Source organism: Aulonocara stuartgranti, assembly GCF_965226115.1.
Source record: "Aulonocara stuartgranti genome assembly, chromosome: 5".
Classification (NCBI taxonomy): Eukaryota; Metazoa; Chordata; class Actinopteri; order Cichliformes; family Cichlidae; genus Aulonocara; species Aulonocara stuartgranti.
Window position 1 is genome coordinate 3,728,314 of NC_138943.1, and position 19,560 is coordinate 3,747,873.

At 41.1% G+C, this 19,560-nt stretch overlaps 1 protein-coding gene across 1 annotated transcript; it reads left to right on the forward strand.

The window, feature by feature from the left end:
- The first annotated feature begins 27 nt into the window (after positions 1-27).
- On the forward strand, positions 28-17,404 carry rbl1 (retinoblastoma-like 1 (p107)). The gene is made up of 22 exons (XM_082534290.1): positions 28-331; positions 2,452-2,585; positions 2,946-3,149; positions 3,869-3,933; positions 4,108-4,236; positions 4,708-4,871; positions 5,020-5,084; positions 5,174-5,333; positions 5,867-6,033; positions 7,185-7,297; positions 7,521-7,624; positions 8,042-8,179; positions 8,440-8,604; positions 9,317-9,467; positions 9,550-9,777; positions 10,150-10,340; positions 10,932-11,108; positions 11,689-11,760; positions 11,861-11,948; positions 13,100-13,251; positions 13,346-13,510; positions 14,510-17,404. The coding sequence occupies exons 1-22, from the start codon at positions 170-172 to the stop codon at positions 14,702-14,704; spliced, it is 3,189 nt and encodes a 1,062-aa protein (XP_082390416.1). The 5' UTR covers positions 28-169; the 3' UTR covers positions 14,705-17,404.
- Positions 17,405-19,560: the final 2,156 nt, after the last annotated feature.

Below are 19,560 nucleotides of genomic sequence, written 5' to 3' on the forward strand. Positions count from 1 at the left end.
GTCCGGGTCGTGAAGTTTTCGCGCCAACGCGCTGCATTGTGGGGGACTGATAACGGAAGTTGTTGTGTCCTGAACAAGTTGGTGGGCTGTGTTGTTTGGCAGTGGGAAAGAGGGGCGCTGTGTTTTGGTTTTTAGATTTGAACTCAGGTTGAAATTATACCTGTCGCGGATGCGGGGCGAAGAGTCTTCGGATTCGGAGTCGAGCAGGATGGAGGAGAGCTCGGTGCGGAGGAGTTTGGAGACGTTGTGTCAGGAGCTGAACATGGACGAACAGACGGCCACAGAAGCTATGGACAACTTTACTGCCATATGGAATACATATACTCTGGAGGTGAATAATGTCCTCTAAATAGTCAGTAGCTGTTTATTGAGTCAGACTCCTGCTAAGCTCATTACTGTAGATTAATTTTCATGTGTAGTGAATGCTAGACCCGGACACGAATACAGCAGTTAAAGGGCTCTGTTTTTACTTTCCACGCTGGAGTCGCACCGGTTAGTCGATCGCCACTGTTTATGAACTAATTATATTGCCAGTAAAATGATCGTGCTGATTTATTCCTGTGTCAGAGTCACCCCTGGTTTCAGCCTCTGTAATGCAAAATACTTAATGTCCAAGGGAAGCTTTGGTGCTACAGCAGGTATCAGCTGGATCAAGCTAAATTTATACAATATAATAAACTAAAAATAGATGAGACTAAAGACAGCGTATATAGATTTATTTGGCATTTATTTTGTTGAGCTGTTGTTGTCATATGTTGTTTATTGTTTGGGTTGCTGTGATGGCGTGAGTTTCTGATAAAGTAGACACTAGAGTAATCGTAATGTTTTATTTATTGAATGTAACTACTGTCCAGAACCACAGTCTTTGGTCATATCAGGGTTTGGACTGAATAACAAAAAGGGGGAAACGTATTGTTACCACTGACCTTGGTCATGAATTTTTTTTTTATAAACATAAAGACGCTTAACTTGTTTATGTCAAGCCTGTTCTTGTATACAGGGAGTGCAGAATTATTAGGCAAATGAGTATTTTGTCCACATCATCCTCTTCATGCATGTTGTCTTACTCCAAGCTGTATAGGCTCTAAAGCCTACTACCAATTAAGCATATTAGGTGATGTGCATCTCTGTAATGAGAAGGGGTGTGGTCTAATGACATCAACACCCTATATCAGGTGTGCATAATTATTAGGCAACTTCCTTTCCTTTGGCAAAATGGGTCAAAAGAAGGACTTGACAGGCTCAGAAAAGTCAAAAATAGTGAGATATCTTGCAGAGGGATGCAGCAGTCTCAAAATTGCAAAGCTTCTGAAGCGTGATCATCGAACAATCAAGCGTTTCATTCAAAATAGTCAACAGGGTCGCAAGAAGCGTGTGGAAAAACCAAGGCGCAAAATAACTGCCCATGAACTGAGAAAAGTCAAGCGTGCAGCTGCCAAGATGCCACTTGCCACCAGTTTGGCCATATTTCAGAGCTGCCTTGTCCTTGCAAAGAAAGGTGGCTATATTGGTCGCTGATTTGTTTTTGTTTTGTTTTTGAATGTCAGAAATGTATATTTGTGAATGTGGAGATGTTATATTGGTTTCACTGGTAAAAATAAATAATTGAAATGGGTATATATTTGTTTTTTGTTAAGTTGCCTAATAATTATGCACAGTAATAGTCACCTGCACACACAGATATCCCCCTAAAATAGCTAAAACTAAAAACAAACTAAAAACTACTTCCAAAAACATTCAGCTTTGATATTAATGAGTTTTTTGGGTTCATTGAGAACATGGTTGTTGTTCAATAATAAAATTATTCCTCAAAAATACAACTTGCCTAATAATTCTGCACTCCCTGTACTAGTGTGGGTGGGTAAAGCTGTGCAGTAATTTAAAGAGTGCTTGTGGTATAGGGATGCACCACTGATGAAATTTTAGATTTTTTTTATTCATTTAAATGCATAAAATTCATGGCAATGTTGTTTATTGAAAATTAAAATGAAAAACAATAAATGGGAATTATTTGAAACCGTGAGTCATGCAAAGATAGCCTACTCTGTGTAACTACTCCATGCTCTTAAACTTTGTTTCATTATTGTGTTCATTTCCTGTTTTCATGCTTGTCTTATTTGTTCTGTAAAGTGTCCTTGAGTGTTTTGAAAGGTGCTTTTAAATAAAATTTATTATTATTAAAACTTAAGTAGAATCCAAAAATTTAAACATGGATAAAAGCAGGAAAGGATATTTTTAAAAAACACAGACACACTCTTATAAGTATAATGTTGATTCCTAATTCATATTTATGAAGCTGTAACAGCAAAATGTTTTCTGATCAGTTTGATGTTTCTTGACTAAAAAGATGAATATGATTGTGCATCACGCAGCTGTTTGATCACAAAGCTTTCTGTTTATGTTATGTATCAAAGACAGATGTGTAAATGTTGTGTTGCTGTTTCTCTGCAGGGAGATGTTGTACACTGGCTAGCATGTTCGCTGTATTCAGCGTGCAGGAAGGGGTCCACTCCCACAGTGGGCAAAGGGCTGATGGAGGGAAACTGTGTCTCGCTGACCAGGATTCTTCGCTCCTCGAAACTCAGGTGAATCTCTGTCAGCTCTGCGCGACCTGACTGTGCAGTTTAAGAAAAATGTAGCAACTGATAAAGCAGTGAAAACATCAGTGTGCCGAATAAATTATGAGGTGGTAACTTACCTGGTTTTAGATGACTGATGGTGAAGAAAAGACTCAGATTCAATGTCTTCTTTACAGATAACACAGAAAGTGAAAGATTTTTCTGTATTATCTGTAGAAAAATGTGACCATAAACGATGAATGTTTACAAACTGAAATCCTTTAAAAAGTGTGTTACAACATTTCCAGTTAAGTTTTAATGGGAGCCTATCCTCCATTGTTTTGTGTTTGAACATGTACACTTCTGCTTGTTCTGTCCCTTCCTCAGTCTGATCCAGTTCTTCTCCAAGATGAGGAAGTGGGCCGACATGTCCAAGCTCTCGCAGGACTTCAGGCTCCGAATGGAGCGCCTGGAACGCAACTTTGAGGTCTCCACGGTGATTTTCCGCAAGTTTGAACCCATCTTCATGGACATGTTTCAGAATCCGCAGGGAACCGACCCGCCACGGCAACCACGCAGCAGGAAGCACAGGTAACACACACGGAGCTGCTGGTCTAACCCTTGGTTAACATTCTTGTAAAGTTCTATATCTAAAGTATTAAGATTTAAGTTTGAAGGTGTTTGCTTTAAATCCTTCTGATGCCTGACTTTGCAGTGCAAATTATATTAAAGTACATTCAGTTTTCGACACTGCTTAGCTATAAATTTGCTTACTATAGATTTAATTTTGTAGTGAATGTATTTTAGAGCTTCATGTAAAAAAAGCACCTGAGCAATAATAATGAAGGGATTCTCACTTTATTTAAATGCGTAGTTCCATGCTAAACATGGGCTGTCTTTAGCAGAAGCTTCTGTAAATTTCACAAATTCACTTTATTGGTGACTTTAAGCCCAGAGAGGACAGGACGTCCTTTTAGTCCTAAATTTCACTAATGCTGGTTAATTCATGTAGCCGTATGAACATCACAGAGGACAAATTCTCTTAAAAGCTCTCCTGTTTATCAGAGGTATGCTTTCCTCCTGTCAACAGCAGCTCATACCAGAAAGATAGAACACATTTGATTTTGGACACAGGGTCGTTTTTGTTTTGTTTTTTGTGATCTTGTCTCATACCATCTTTGCCTCTGGTTAGTTACTCTGACCACACACTTAGTCACCAGCCTTCAGTCTGGAAACGCAGAGATTTTATTCTCGTTGTCACATTTAGTCAATACACACAGCATGACCGTGTCCTCTCTCTGGGTCTGCAGGCGGCTGCCCTGTCACATCAGTGATGTGTTCAAGTTCTGCTGGACTCTGTTTGTCTACACTAAAGGTACCCACAACTAAGCTTGAAAGGACACTTTACATTTTCGAATAACTGATTTCACAAATAATTATGTGCTAAATTTTTTTCTCCGTTTTAGTTTCTTTAAATACAGCTACTAAAATAATTATTATTCATTACAGCCGTGATATATGATGTAACTGTGTGTTTCTGTTTGTGAAGGGAACTTCCGTATGATTGGGGATGACCTGGTGAACTCGTACCACCTGCTTCTCTGCTGTCTGGACTTGGTGTTTGGAAATGCTCTGCTCTGTGCCAACAGGAAAGACCTCATCAACCCGACGTTCAGAGGTGGGGGACCTGTGTGGTTGTCTCAAAGCGTTTTTAGACTAATTGCAAGACCGATTTTTAAAACTTTCAGTTATGTGTTATCTTTTCCACAATGCATTCCCAGAAAGCTCTACATTGATTAACTCCTCAGGTTTTTGTTTCCTAAACAGCTGATCATTGTTTACACTTTTACAGCTGTGATCAGAAATGTTACATCAGGGCGATTAATCACAACATGACAAATTCCTTTTATATGATCAGTGTTTTACGTTTGTACAGTGAGACACTGATTTGCTTCTCGGGAAATTCAGTTTGGGGAATAAACTCTGAGCAGCTGAGGATCACAAAATCTAAAATCAGGTTTTATCAAGCAGAAAATGTAATCTTAGGATCGAGTAGCTCAGAGTTTTCACTAAACCTGCTTTTTGGAACAGGCTGTTGTTGCTCCAGTACCCTCACAGTACATTGGTTCATTTGTGTGTCTGTGTGCAGGTCTGCCTGCTGCGTACCGTGCTGATGGACATATTTCCTCTGATGAGCCTCCTCCATGTGTGTTGGAGAGATTGTGCGAGCTCCACGACGGGCTGGTGGTGGAGGCTAAAGGCATCAAGCAGCACTACTTCAAACCTTACATACAGAAGCTCTTTCAGAAACAGGTGCATTCGATTTATCCTAAACACATGCATACATGTGTTTAATCATTAGTTCTTTTCCAGCTTTTTTCATTATTTATTTTTAATTTTTTTCAAGCAGTAATTTTGTTTCCCTCCAATCTGCTGCTACCTCACATTTCTCACCAATCAGATCCTGAAAGGTCACGATGAGCTTTTGACTGAACTCTTGGATCCTCAGAACTTCATCGATAACAAGTGAGCAACAAGAGAACAGAAAACAGCTTGTGCTCTTCCCTCTTCTTTCTGTTTTAGAAATGTAGATCCATTTATGTGTGTGTTTGCAGTAAAGCCATAAACAGGGAGTATGAGGAGTATGTGCTGACGGTGGGAGACTTCGATGAGCGAGTGTTTCTGGGAGCCGATGCCGACGAGGAGATCGGAACTCCAAGGAAGATCGTTCAGGAGCCACCTGCCAGCCAACAGCTGCAGCAACATGTGGAGAAGGTAAACACACACACACACCATTAACAACACACACTGAAGGTATAGTCACCAACAAAAGATTTGAAACACCTGCCAGAAAATACCAGGTCACCAGTAAATCAAACATAAGACTGAGAAGAAAAAGTGATTTTCGATTTAAATAATCGAGGTTTTCATAATAAAGTGCGAGGTGAATGCAAAATCCATTTGATAAAGTTTGTATTAAAGCAACAATTATTGACCAATGTTAGTAAATTACTAAGAAAATAAAAGGAATAACAGGAAAACCACTGCTTTTACTTTTAATGTAGTTTAAATAAAGAATAAATGGGCCCAGCCCAGGATGAACTATTTTGTCTTTAAGCACGGATTTAAAAGCAGCCAACAAAGGAGTAGATCTGATATGAAGCAGCAATCTAAAGCTCAACTACAAAAAGTGTGATCCTTCTTTGATTCAAACCTGGATCAGCGAACTCAATAAAAAGTCACAGAGATGGAAAAAACCATTATGGTGTTACTTCAAGGAAATTTACTCTCTCCCTCTCTCTATGCAGTCTGCCTCTCTCGCCCCCTCCACCCCTCTGACCGGACGAGTGTACCTGAAGGAGAAGGACCTGCTCGTCACTCCCGTCTCCTCGGCGACACAGAGTGTCAGCAGGCTGCAGAGCATGGTGGCTGGTTTAAGGACGGCCCCCAGTGACCATCTGATGCAGATCTTCAAGTCAGTCTTTTTTCTTCTTTTTATTTGTCTTTGCAGAACTACAGCACCAGTGAAAGTGTGTCCAAACTTCAGACTCGTACTGTACTGTACTTATCTTGAGCATGAAAATAGTGAAAGGAATACATTTAAATTAGAGGAGAAAGACTGTATACTGTAGATTTAACAGTGTGAGTAAAGAGAGGAAAAAGGAGAAAAAGTGATTCAATCATGATCATTAGTCTGTGGTTTTATGAGTAAAATTGTTTGACTCAGTCATTTTTAGTTTTTCTGTCAGGGTGTTTTGAGCAGGACTCTTTGATCCCCACCTCCTCTTGTCTGTAGAGTCTTTGAACCTTGTGGTGGGAGGGGTCAGAGCAATGTGGGGCATGTGCATGTAGTAGGAGTTTCTTAAATTGTTTATGAAATGCTACCATATGTAAGTTTCACCAGCATCCTGTTCCTACTCTACCATTTTGGACTCCAGTTGCTAGCTAATGAACTCAGTATAGCAGGAAATGAACCGGTTTGTTTTGGTGTGATTGTGCCAGGAGGATTAGGATATCTGTTATCAGCTGCAGTGTAAGACACTGAAGCTGCGGTCCATTGTACTACACAATGAAAGGTGTCATTACTCAGCTGAATGATACTGTAGATAACTACAACATCACCCTGATTAGCCTGCAGGTAGGGAAATGTAAGATGAGAAAATCCTCATCTTGAAAAGCTTGAATTCTCAGACAGATTTTTAAAAAAGGCTAATATTTATTATTATTATTATTAGTAGTAGTAGTAGTAGTAGTAGTAGTAGTAATATTATTAAGTATTTAATATTTAGTGGCAATTCATGTATCATTTAAGATAAATAAAAAAACAAGAGTTTGAATATTAGTGAAATGGACTGTAAGCATTCAGTTACCATGGATCTATTTTCATATATTTCTGAATCATTAAAAATCCTTTGAACATTTCTTTTGAGTCACAGTTACATCCTCCAGTAGATGAAAGCACGAGACATAACCAAGAATAACACAAGAGTTTACAGAAACAAATGTTACAATAATGCGTTTTTCATAAGACGCATGATCCTGAAACCAGTATCACTCAGTCCCTTTGTGGTGTTTTCTATACTCAATAATGTAAAAACATTTGTTTTGCCTTTGTTCTTATTGAAGGTCCTGCTCCAGAGATCCCACAGAGTCCATACTGACCCGAGTGAAGACACTGGGACAAACCTTCAAAGAACATTACACCAACGACTTGGAGGACACGCCTGGCTCTCATATAGGTAGAACACAGACGGTGGTTTGAGGAGAGGTGTCTTCAGTGTTTAACAGACGAGAGGTTTTTGGTGATGACTAATGGAATCTCACTGTTGTGCACTTTTCTACTCCGATCACTGAATCATTTTTCTGCAGTATGAATTAAAATGGTATTAATTAAACTATGCTGGCTGTCAGACTCACCAAAATCCCTGTAAAGCATAAATGCATGTGTGTCTTTTGTTCCAGACTTTGCAGAGAACCGTCTAAAGCTGGCTGAGATCCTCTACTACAAGATCCTGGAGAATGTCATGGTCCAGGAGACCAGACGGCTGCCTGGCAGAGACATGAGCGTAAGCAGCAGTCAGAGCGTGTTTCATACAATAATGAGCCACTCGCACACCACAAGTCATTTTTACTATCCTACCTCAACGTAGATTGTTCTCCACACAACACTGACATCATTCCTCATCTGATGAGGCCTGTATGTATCTCTATCTCTAATTATACCTGTGTGTATAATTAAATATAAATTTATGTTGCGTAGTAGCATCAGACTCAGTGTTTCTCACTCATATGTCAGTCACAAAAACGATTATGCAGTTGTCAACTACTGGATGAGATGCACGGATCGAAGACGCAGCTAATTTATATCGAGCACCCCCAAAACCCGGGCAGCAAGCCAGACTGTAGTGAAAACACAGAAGAATGCTAACACAGATGTCTGTAGAGTCTCTGGCTCAAGTTTAAAGGTGTGTTTGTGTTGTCAGGTTTTGCTGGAGCAGGATATCTTCCACTGTTCCCTGATGGCGTGCTGTCTGGAGGTGGTGCTGTTCGCCTACAGCTCCCAGAGGACCTTTCCTTGGATCATCAGTGTCTTCAAACAGGTTCCTTTCTACTTCTTTAAGGTAATAGACGCTTAGAGCACACGCGCACACACACACACAACCTTTGCTGAATAAAGGGTTAAAAAAAAAAATATCTAGACCACTAAAATCAATTTCCATCTGTGTTGCATCTGCTTAAAGTCATTAAACCAGATGCAGTACAGATGTTTAAATGAACAGCTCCTGTTTCCGGATTGATGAGTAAATAAAACCTGTCCTCTCCCCAAGCAGTTTGGGGTTTTTCACCACTCTGGATTGATTTAGTGTGTTTGTGTGCACAGGTGATCGAGGTGTTTATCCGCTCCGAGGAGGGCCTGTCCAGAGACATGGTGAAACATCTGAACTCCATCGAGGAGCAGGTTCTGGAGTGCAGGGCGTGGACCACAGACTCTGCCCTGTGGAGCGCCTTGCAGGCTGCAGGGAACAAGGTTCCCACAGTGGAGGAGGTCAGAGGAACACACATAATCCATAATAATTATAATATTGATAAAAACCTCCAAACTGTCTAGAAATACAAGCTCTCTCAATGTGCTTTGCATAATTTGTCTCTAAAGGCTCAAATAGAAATTTTAATAAACATAAAATGTCTCAAGTCTAATTTTTCATCATAAAGAGGATCAGTCCCATAAACACGATACTGGTGAAGACTATGAGGCCAAGAGGCAAGTGAAGAAAGATTTACATAGGAAATCACTGAAGTGGGAGCTATTAGACTAATTTCCAGCTTCATAATTTTATCTTTGGACTCTACTGGAGCAGCTTTGCATGAATCACATGTTGAGAACTTGGTGCAGCTCCTGAGATCATCAATTGTATGGGGGGAAAATGTTACTTTCTCTGTAACTGTCAACTTTCAAGTTGAAAAAACATTTACCATTCATATCATCCACAAATATGAATTTGTCTGAATCACAACATGAAATTTCTCTCTTTTTTTTTTTTTTATCTGAAAGTGTTAGATAATACAGTATTAGATAAGAGCATATCAGATTCAGGAAGTTGGGAGTGCACAGTGCAGTTGAAATGCATAACTAACAGGTGGGCGGGGCTTGTGTGTCACTCTAATTGATATGAAGAGCCAAGAGTAGGAAAGAAAAACATGTAAAACTCTGTTTAGAGAAGTCTTCAATAAACACTAAATCTCATCTCTTTCTGCAGGTGAATTTTTCCTCCAGTCTTGACACAGGTTCTGCTTCTGGATCTTGTTCTGTCAGTGGAGGGCAGTCCCACCTGCCCATGGTGGCCCTCTCACCCATCATCCATCCCCGCATCAGGGAGTTCAGGTCCGGCCTGGGCAGCGCCCGTAAAGGTGGGTCTCTAAGCCGGGCGGGTCTTCAGGTTGTTTTTGTAACTTAATGTTAAATTTTTTGTTTTCTCTTCACCTCTTCCAGATGTCCCTCCCTCTCCACTGTCCGTACATGACAGGTACAGCTCTCCTGCAGCTGGCAGCGCGAAACGGCGTCTCTTCGGTGACGACCCACCAGCTCCGTCACCAGGCCTGAACGCCGGCTTAAGCCCAATGTCCTCTCCAGCAAAGAGGCTGACCTTTGGCACAAGCAGCACCCTGAAGATCGCAGGACAGGGGACACAAACCACCGTCCTGAGTATCCCACTGCCAGGTGCTTACACCTTACACCATTCCTGTTTCACTGTTGTCATGGTTGCATCATCAGCCAAAACAGGATAAAATTACATATTTTATTTATTTCTTTTTTTAAACCTCCCTGGCACTGAATAAGCTGAACTGCCACCAAAAACAGAGACTTGGAGCATTCGCATTTGCATTTCTTTACACAGAGTATTCAGGCTCCATACAGAAGAAGGTCAAACCCTCAAACTGAGACGGTGTTAGTACCTTGCTCTGATGCTGGACATGGATTTAAGCCTCTATCCCTGACATGCTGATAGTTTTCTTTGCTAAAATAAGTCCACATAAACGTTCAGGCAGTTGGTTTTTCCTGCTAAACATCTGTTTGTGGGAATATCTGCAGGTACAAATAACACTGACCGCACCATCACGCTGATCCCGGTTCAGCCGTGTGATTCTTCTGCTCCCATCACGGCTCAGTTCCTGCTGACTGCCTCCCCGAGCCGGCCCACCGCCGTTGCCACGACCTCTGATACCCAAGCAGGAAATGGACGACCGAGACGCACAGGATCACTCGCTCTCTTCTTCAGGAAGGTACAGACTGTGAAAGGAGTGTGACATTTTACGACAGGCTGGTTTCATAAAAATCTCTAGTTATAAATTTAAGAATTTAGAATTTGATATTTTTATGTTTCTATAACCTGATCACTCTACTCTTTTTGTCTGGGAAAGAAACGCGTTAATAAATAAACCTTAAAATGTGCAGAACATAATACAGGTTCCAGTTTAGATGATAAACATCCCACTAGAGCTACAACCAACAATTCAGATTTAATCTCTTGATTTCTTTTTCCTCCTTCCCGCTCAAAAAAAAAACAGAGCCCTTTTTTATTTGTATTTTTGTTCACATAAAATGTCTCTTTCAGATCTTTGATCAGAACTTTGTATGTCATGCATTACACTGGTGGTTAGAGTAATACAGTTTCATTCTCTCTGAATATGAAAATAAGTAAGAACTAAATACTTTTCAGTTTTAAGATGTTTACTCGAGTAACATGAGCTGCATTAGCCACTGCCCTCCATACATTTATCTTTGACATTTTATTTTTCTACTTGTACAGCAGCTGGAAATGATGAATTATGAAATTTGCAGGACATATAAATCTCGTCCCTCTGCCCTTGCAGGTGTATCACCTGGCTAGCGTACGTCTGAGGGATTTGTGTGTGAAGCTGGACATCTCGTCCGATCTGCGAGGGAAAATCTGGACTTGTTTCGAGCACTCTCTGGTCCACTGTACCGATCTGATGAAGGACCGGCACCTCGACCAGCTGCTGCTGTGCAGCATTTACATCATTTCCAAGGTGAGAACCTGGAGAAAAGCTTCACATTTAATTAAGAAGAACGTATGGCAGCTGTTTTTAAACCGCCTGAGGCTGCTGCGCTGGCTTGCTGGGAAATGTCTTTCTGGCATTTTAGCACTGTTTTGCAGGAAAACCAGGCTGAGTCAGCCAGAGAAAAGCAGACAGTTTATTCACAACATTTTATCCTTTAGCTGTCTTAGCTGTCAGTATAGTTTCTCCGATGGAGAATACATTTAATACATGCAGGCTGTTACTAACCTTGCAAATGAAGCCCAGCTGAAAGTTTGAGCAGCATCAACTGTGTCACATCATCGCAGTAGTGTGTATGTATCCTGTTCATTTGTTCTTTTCATAATTGAGCCCAAGTTTCTTTTCCACTGCTGGAAATTCAACTACTAGAACAAAAGAAACATGTGCTTGTAGTAGAGGTAAGGATACCTGAGTTTAGAATCACCTGTGTATTAACGTGATATTTCTCCAGAACAACTTACTAGAAGGAACAGGGCGTCTAGTTTAAGAAATCAATTTTGTTTGTACATCTCTTGACTCCTTCCTTCCTTCCTTCCTTCCTTCCTTGTAGATCACCAAAGACACTCACACCTTCCAGGACATCATGAAATGTTACCGCAGCCAGCCGCAGGCCAACAGCCACGTGAGAAACCCCTTTAACACAAGCTAATTACTGATTCTCTTAATCAGTAATGTTATGTTTGTAGAGGCTCCACTCTTACACTCTGTGTTTATACATGTAGGTGTACCGCAGCGTCTTACTGCGTCGCACTCCCAGAGAGCAGGTGGCTGATGAAAACATGGAGGTGGATCCTGTTTCGGGTGGAGAATGTAAGCTCTCACAGACATATGTTTCATAATGACTTGCTTTAATGTAGCATCAAAGCAGCAGTGTTTATTGGCAGCCGTATTTCATGAACATTTCTAATCAGTTGTTGCATTTAAAAACTGGCAGCATCTTCTGCACAGCAGTTTGATATCTGAATTTAACCTTTTAAGATGTTTGAGGTTAGTCAGGGATTCTCTATTATTTATTTATGTATTTGTACACGCTGAAAGCTTCAGGTAAACTTGTGACTTTTTACAGATGGCGCTCTGATGGCTGACACGTTATCCATCTTTTTTTATGCTTTTCATCAGACATATAGTCTATAGTGTTATCTTCAGGGGAATAAAAAATATACATGTATTAGCTGAGAACATCCATCTGTGTGTATTCTACCACCTCCATCTGCCCCAGCAGCCGACACTCATGCTGTACAAACATAAAATACTTAAACTGCAGTAGATAAATCTGACTAAGACCTGGAAACATCTCAGATTCTCAAACTGTCTCAACTGAGCTCCTCCTTCCAGACACCGTCCATAGGAAGTGCACTGGTCACTGCCCACAGCTGAAGCTCTCTGGCTTCACTCTCCCCTCACTCATGCACAACACCCAGCTAGACTTCATCTCCTCTACCTAAAGCACCTACTCCTTCCTCCCCACCTGGATCAGGCAGTTCCCCCTTTTCCAGCTGAGAACCTACAGCCTTAGATTAACTGAGAGAAATGCTAATTAGCTTTAACATTATTTCAGTTATGGTCCCATATTAGGACTCATCAGAGGGGATTTGACCAGTCTAATTCTGGGGCACGAGTGCTTTGAAAATATGCACGAAAACGTCCCAATAAAGAAAGAAATAGAGAAATGACAAAGTTGTTTTAATACATGAGGAAAAACACGACATCGAGTATGATCAGACCGAAGGAGGAGATACTAGAGCTTGTGTTATGCCACCCAAAGTAAAAAATTGATTCAACCCACTATTTAGGTATATGACAGGAAGAGGAAACAGTGGAGGGAAATTAACGATGTAGTTAAGTGATAGAAAAGCAGGACTTTAAGCAGCTGGCTGAAAAGCTGATGATATGAGGAAGGAAAAAGTGGTGCTCGATATTTGATAAATTACTCAAAACCGTTAATTTGCTTTTCTCTTCAGCTGCAGAGAAAACCAATCAGCACTCGGGAAACTTAAACTGCAGCCAATCAGGAGGGGAGGAGGAGCGTGGTGACCTCATCCAGTTTTACAACACTGTGTACGTCCTGAAGATGAAGAGCTTTGCTCTGCGATACGCCACCAGCGATAACCGGGTACGCTCCTGTCGTTACCTGTCTCCAAGGTAACAATATTATTGCGTGGGTGAATGTTTGTTCTTGTTTGACGTGGCTGTGTCGGTTCCTCCAGGCGGACGCTCCTCCTCTCTCTCCGTTTCCGTCGGTCCGGGCTCAGCCTCTGTCTCCTCGCCGGATCTCTCAGAGACACTCGCTCTACGTCTCCCCTCACAAGAACTCAGCAGGCTGTCTCACGCCGAACTCCTACACCTACAGGATAAACAGCAGCCCGTCTAAGGCAAGAACACACTGTCACTCACACACATGGCGCCAAAGAGTCTCTGTAACAGGACCGGGCTGTATCTGCGATAAAACACAATGTGCCGTTAGTTCTATAAGGTTGTAAAGGACGGCACATCCATCGAAGACTCTGAGCCAAATGGATGAAACAGTTCTGTGCTTCATAGCTGTTGTATCACTCGGCCTGATTGGGACACAGAAATGTGTTGTTTTACACTTTTCTCTGAAGTGTCTGTTGTTCAGTGTTGTTTAACTTCCCAAAACTTTTTAGTCATCTTTTTCGATTCACATTGTAGTGATGATTATATGCAGGTGCTTCTAATATTCTTGTGATTTTATAGTTGGGGGTCTCTCCCCTTTCACAATAAGTGCCCAGAAGCATTTCAAAGATGGCTGCAGAGTGGTGGGTTTTGCTTCTAAAAGACTGTTGTATTTAACCGTTTCAGCCGAGTAAGGTCCTGTAACTCCTAAACTTTCTGTTGATAATTTTAGTCTCATTTAAATCTTGGTCTCATCAGTGTAATCAGTCATCATCTAGAACAAAGTCTTAAAAAGTGTTGATGGTCTGTAGAAACAGCCTCACAGTTTATTAAAAAAGTGTTTTAAACACTGCTCAGGATACATGAAAGGTTTTGTACTAGTTTGTTGTCGTTATCAATAGCTGTTTGTGTGTTGGGAGGGTGTTAAGAGCTCTGATGTACAGCTGGGACATAAATCCAGATTTACAAAAATCCTTCCAGGAAAATATCCTCTACAGATTAGATTTAAAAAAAAAAAAAACATTTATCATTCATATCATCCACAAATATGAATTTGTCTGAATCACACCATGAAATTTCTTTTTTTTTTTCTTTTTTCTTTTTTTTATCTGAAAGTGTTAGATAATACAGTATTAGATAGTGAGAGTGCACAGTGCAGTTAAAACTCATAACTAACAATAATACACTATAAAAATAAAATGGAAGCAATGCTTCAGTGTGTCCTTTCCTCTCTGCAGGAGCTGTCAGACATCAACCGGATGATCCGGCAGGGCTGCGTGAGCAGGAAGAGAGCCTTCAACATGGAGGGGGATGTCATGATGTCGTCGGCATGCGACTCCCCGAGTAAGAGGGCGTGTCCGGAGAACGGCAGCAGCCCAGATGTGCTGCTGAAGCGCCTCCAGGATGTCGTGTCGGAGCGGCAGAGTCACTGATGGGCCGACAGAGGGACAGAAACTCAAACCTGAAACTCTGCCAGGAAAGTAATGAAGCATTAAGATTAACGGCTCCTCAGGTTCAAAAAGAAAAATCCAGCGACACACAGAGACGTGTTTGATTTCAGGAAACGTAAAGCTAAGGTGCCTGTTTTATGTCTCACATTTGATTTTAATCCAAGGGCACAAGACACCGAACGCACAGCGATATTGATGCTTTTCTTGTTTTATCCACAGCAAGTTGTAGTTCTGCTTCCTGTCTGTCGATCACATTGTTTGATCCACATCACGAAACAAAACTCACACAAGAGGCGAAACGCTCACTGAGAGTTGCGTTACGTCTTTGCACAGAGGTGCTTGTTATATTCGTGTTCAATCCTCGGTGTGACTCACGTTCAGTTCCTTTCAGTTTTAATCCCGCCCCTTTAATTTAATCAACCAATCCGCTTGAATCAGAGGTCCCGTTTTTGATCTTTGAGCTTTTAATTGTTCAGTTGCCTCCACTCAGACTTACTGCCAGTTTGTCCTAGTGGCCACCTGTAGTAATGCACCTGAAATTCCACAGGGAAAGGGTTTTTGCTTTCCCGCAAACCTCTGGAGAAAAAAAAAAAAAGACGTGTAATGAGGTCGGTTTTAATTGTTCTGGTTTTAAATTTTGTTGATGGAGGGATTAATGTTTCTAAAATCGTTCCTAGCAGCTGAAAAATCTGTGTGTGCCTTAGATACATGTAGATCCCAAATCGGGGCTTACACGATGCATCCCTGCTGCCGCCGTCTTATTCAGGAGGTCTGACTGACTTTGGATCACATTATTATACTAAACAGCAAAGTTGTTTTTCAGCTCTGTGGTGTTCCAAAGAAACAGATGCTAAATCAAAGCACCAATTATATATATTTCTTTTTTTTTCTTTTTAACAGATTTTACTGTTTGAGAAACATGTTTGATTAGATAACAATAAGTAATCCTTCCTCTAATCTGACTTTTTGTTTAAATCAATGTCCTGGCATTATAATAAGCTAATGTTGGCTTATGTCAGGAAGGATAAACACCTTTTATAATACTATTATGAAAGCTGTGCTACAAGTCTTATTATGACATATAAAGGATGTTAACTGGCTCGTCAGCTGTGGTCATCCTAAATTACCCGGTCGAGCGTTAAAAAGTTAAATATGTAGCTGGATATATAAATATGTTAACCTGCACTGCGTTGTTCACATAACTGCTGATTTGTGTGCAGATTCCTAAAAGATAAAGTCAGAAGACTATCGTGGACTCCAGCTCTTCAGACTGAATCCCTCGTCTGCAACTTTCATGTAAAGTACTTGACAGGAAGATAAACTGGATTCAATGATGGAGAAGTCCCACTTTTATATTTAACATCAAAACAGAGCTGAAAATAATCAGCTATGATTCTAAAATTTGGTAAATCTATTCAAGCTTTTGTAACTGCTTGAAAATCAGTTGAAATTTCAGCAAATTCTGATGATTTTTAATTATGCATAGGCCTCTTCCTTCACAGACGTAAAGCATTAGAAGCCCAGAGCCTCCTGAACAATATGGCGGCCTTGTTCTTGCATTGCTTCACTCAGTAACAGCGATCGGTGTAGCGTCTGTGTCAATGGACTCTGTAAGCCAAGCGGTAACTTGTCATTCTCAGGCGAGCGTGAGGCATCTCCATGGAGTCGTTCACAGTCGCAGTCCCACCTAAAAACAGACAAACTGTGGACTCTGCCTGTAAACTGAGCCTGGTGGTGATCATCTCATTTATTACAGTCGCCAGCTGAGCATCACATGCAGCCAGCTTGATGACATGTCTGGGGTCAGACGTTGGTCTTTAAGCAGCTGTAGTAGCAGACTTTGTTTTTCAGTGTGGCGACAGCTGTTTGCGTGTTTGTGACTCAGCACTTTAAAACTCTTTCATACTGCAGGAATTACCTTTCTTTGTTTTAACAGACTCAAAGAATATTTGATATTTGGAGTATCTAATCATCCACACCTCTCATACATGATTTCCAAAACAAACAAAATATAAACACCTTCTCTTCTTTCAGAGAAATCTGATGTGAACACTTTTTGATTCAGAGAGCCTTTATACATGAGTTTTCAGGGTCAGACCTCTCAGCCTGTCTGTGTTGGTGCCTTTTTTGTACATATGCAAATAAATAACAGTATTAAGGAAAATAAGTGGAGAAAAGGAAACGCAGAAGTATCTGAAACCTTTTTCAGATGTCTGAAATAGTTGAACGTCTAAACCGTGTATCGTTTCCTTGAGATGATGTCTTTCACTACACTTCCTGCAGATGTCTCCTCTTTGTTTGGAGGCTTGATTTCTGTGGAGAAAATGTCTTTTATTAGTTTTAATGTTTCTTTTTATTTTGTGGTTTGAACCATGTTGTGCTGTAATTACAGGTGTTCTGCTCGGCTGAAGCAGCATTTTTGTACGCAGGTGTGTAGTATCTACACTCGACTTTATTCTATGATGTGTTAGAAATCAGTCTCTCAGCTTCTACCTACCGTGGCTTTTTCATAATTGCTAAAAAAAAAAGTTTTGTAAAATAAACATTTAAAAGGTGTTGAGTTGTTTTATGGAAGGCCTTAAAAACACTGATCGATGGGCGTCGCCCGTCATCTTCAGTGATATTTGTATTTTCTACAAATAGTCAAGTTTTGTATAATAAAACTCTTCATTGTGAAATTTAGCTTTCATGTGTCCCCCTTATTTCATTTTTTTAATTTTCTTTGGTGAAAATATTTTTAAAAATAATTTAAAAGTGAATTCTTGACTTTTCACATCACTTGGGGGGGTGATCAGTACCATGAAGGTCCTGGGTGAGTGGCCACCGGGCTGCTGAGGCCTTTCTGGGTGGAGTCTCCCTGCACCGCCGTGGTTTTTCTCCGGCTTCTCCCACAGTCCAGACCTGATGTTAGGTTAACTGGCCCGAGGACAGCTGGGATAGGCTCCAGCCTTCCTGTGACCCTAAATTGAATAAGTAGAAGAAGAGTGATGGATGACTGGATAATGTAAGTTGAGGCTCCTGAAAACCACTAAATGGCCCTTGTGGTGAGGTTCCACTGGTCAGGAAGTGACCACACTTCAACTGTTATTTGGTAGATTCAGTTTTATTCTGTAACTCAAGACATCACTTGTTCACTTTTTCTGTTTTCATATATTCATTGTGATTTTCTGATGATTTGCTGAGATGCGGCATATTTTTCTTCTTTGTCCTCCGGGCTCGCATGCTGAGACAATGTCTGACATTTTGATCGGCTCTAAAGTGAACACCGCAGGCCGGGCACTTTAGGTAAAAGCCAGACTTTACAAATGGCAGTGAAAGCAGAGAAGACTGTCGTCACAGGTTAAGTGCTGGCTGCCCACTCTTTTCTGAACAGGGAAAATTTTGAGTCAACACCAAACCGCACGCTGTGCAGATTTCAGCAGAAATCGAAGAAACTACTGCAAAGAAAAGGAAAGACGGGGGAGAATGTAGTTCTTATGGAGTGAAGCTGGTGGGGGTCTTTTTTTGGGCAGAGGAGAATATAACAACGTGACTCACTTTGAGTCTCAAAGGGGGAAAAAAGTGTATATATTTCCGTGAGATGAACCAGTTCATCAAAGGATGGCTACCAAACAGAAAAGCAGCTGAAATAGCCGTTCAGGCTCTTGTTCTTGAGGTTAACAGTGCTTTGCGCCTTGTTTTTGATTCCATTTATGGTGGTTTCTCTTTGACAGACCTTGACAATCATAAATCTATCATCTCTTCAAATTCCTGACTGGGTTAAATGTTGCCAAGTTTGTTTTCGTTTGCAAATATTAAGCTAAACTCTTTGAATAAGAGATAAAAGTCTGCGCTTCAATCACATCTTAATCGTTTGATTTAAAATCCACCGTGATTGTGTACAGACGCGAAACTATAAAGACTGTGACTGGATCTCTTTGGCTGTGCCTTGAAATTCTGACAAAGGGCAGCTTTGTATTAAAGTTACTCTAATGGTATTCAGAGAAAACTGCAGCTTGTCTCTCAGAACTCAAACACTGTGAGGAAAAGAAGAAAATCTTAATTCTCCTCATCCTCATGAATGCAATCGTTTTTATCCTGTTAAACTGAACACAAAGACCTGATCTAAAATTAGCCCGGCTCAGTATTTAGGCCACCTCTGTGAAGCTGCCTGAGAGTCATCCTCTCTGTGGTTTGTCTGTGCAGCGTCTCTGACGGGCTACACGTCCCCCCCACCTTACGTCTCCACAAGGTGAGTGCTGATAATTTGCCCGAGGCTGCAGTGAAATGCATCTCGGTCGTCGTGACATGAGATTATTCACCGTCTCACACCCTGCCGGCTCTTTGTTCACGGATGACTTCACACCAGCAGCCAGTGTTTCTTCACTGAGACCGAGCAGGGGCTCAGAATCTGTTAGAGGAAACCTGTGATGTTTAACATTTTACCTGCCACTGCTGTTCCTTTATGAGGTTCTTTTCACAGTCATGACGCCCTGATCTAAATCACCGCTGTAGGTTCACTTCCACTGCTGGCAGCCATTTATCCAAGATCCAAAAGTCAGGTCTACAGTATACAACGCTGTTAAACAAGGCACAGACTGTATTTATCAGATGGACACAGCTTATGGGTGTGAAAGACTCATCGTGGGAGTGCCTTAAACCTGCATTCTCTGTAATGGCCAGCAGGGGCCGACTGCTCTGACCGTATGGACTTCTATGAGAAAACAGCTCTACTGCTCCCCTGATGTCTGCCCTTTACTGATGAATTAATGGTCTCATCTGAAATTTTCAAGCCTTACTGAAAGACCCAGTGCTGATTTTAAAACTCTGAGGTCTCCATTAGTGTACAGAAGAAGGAT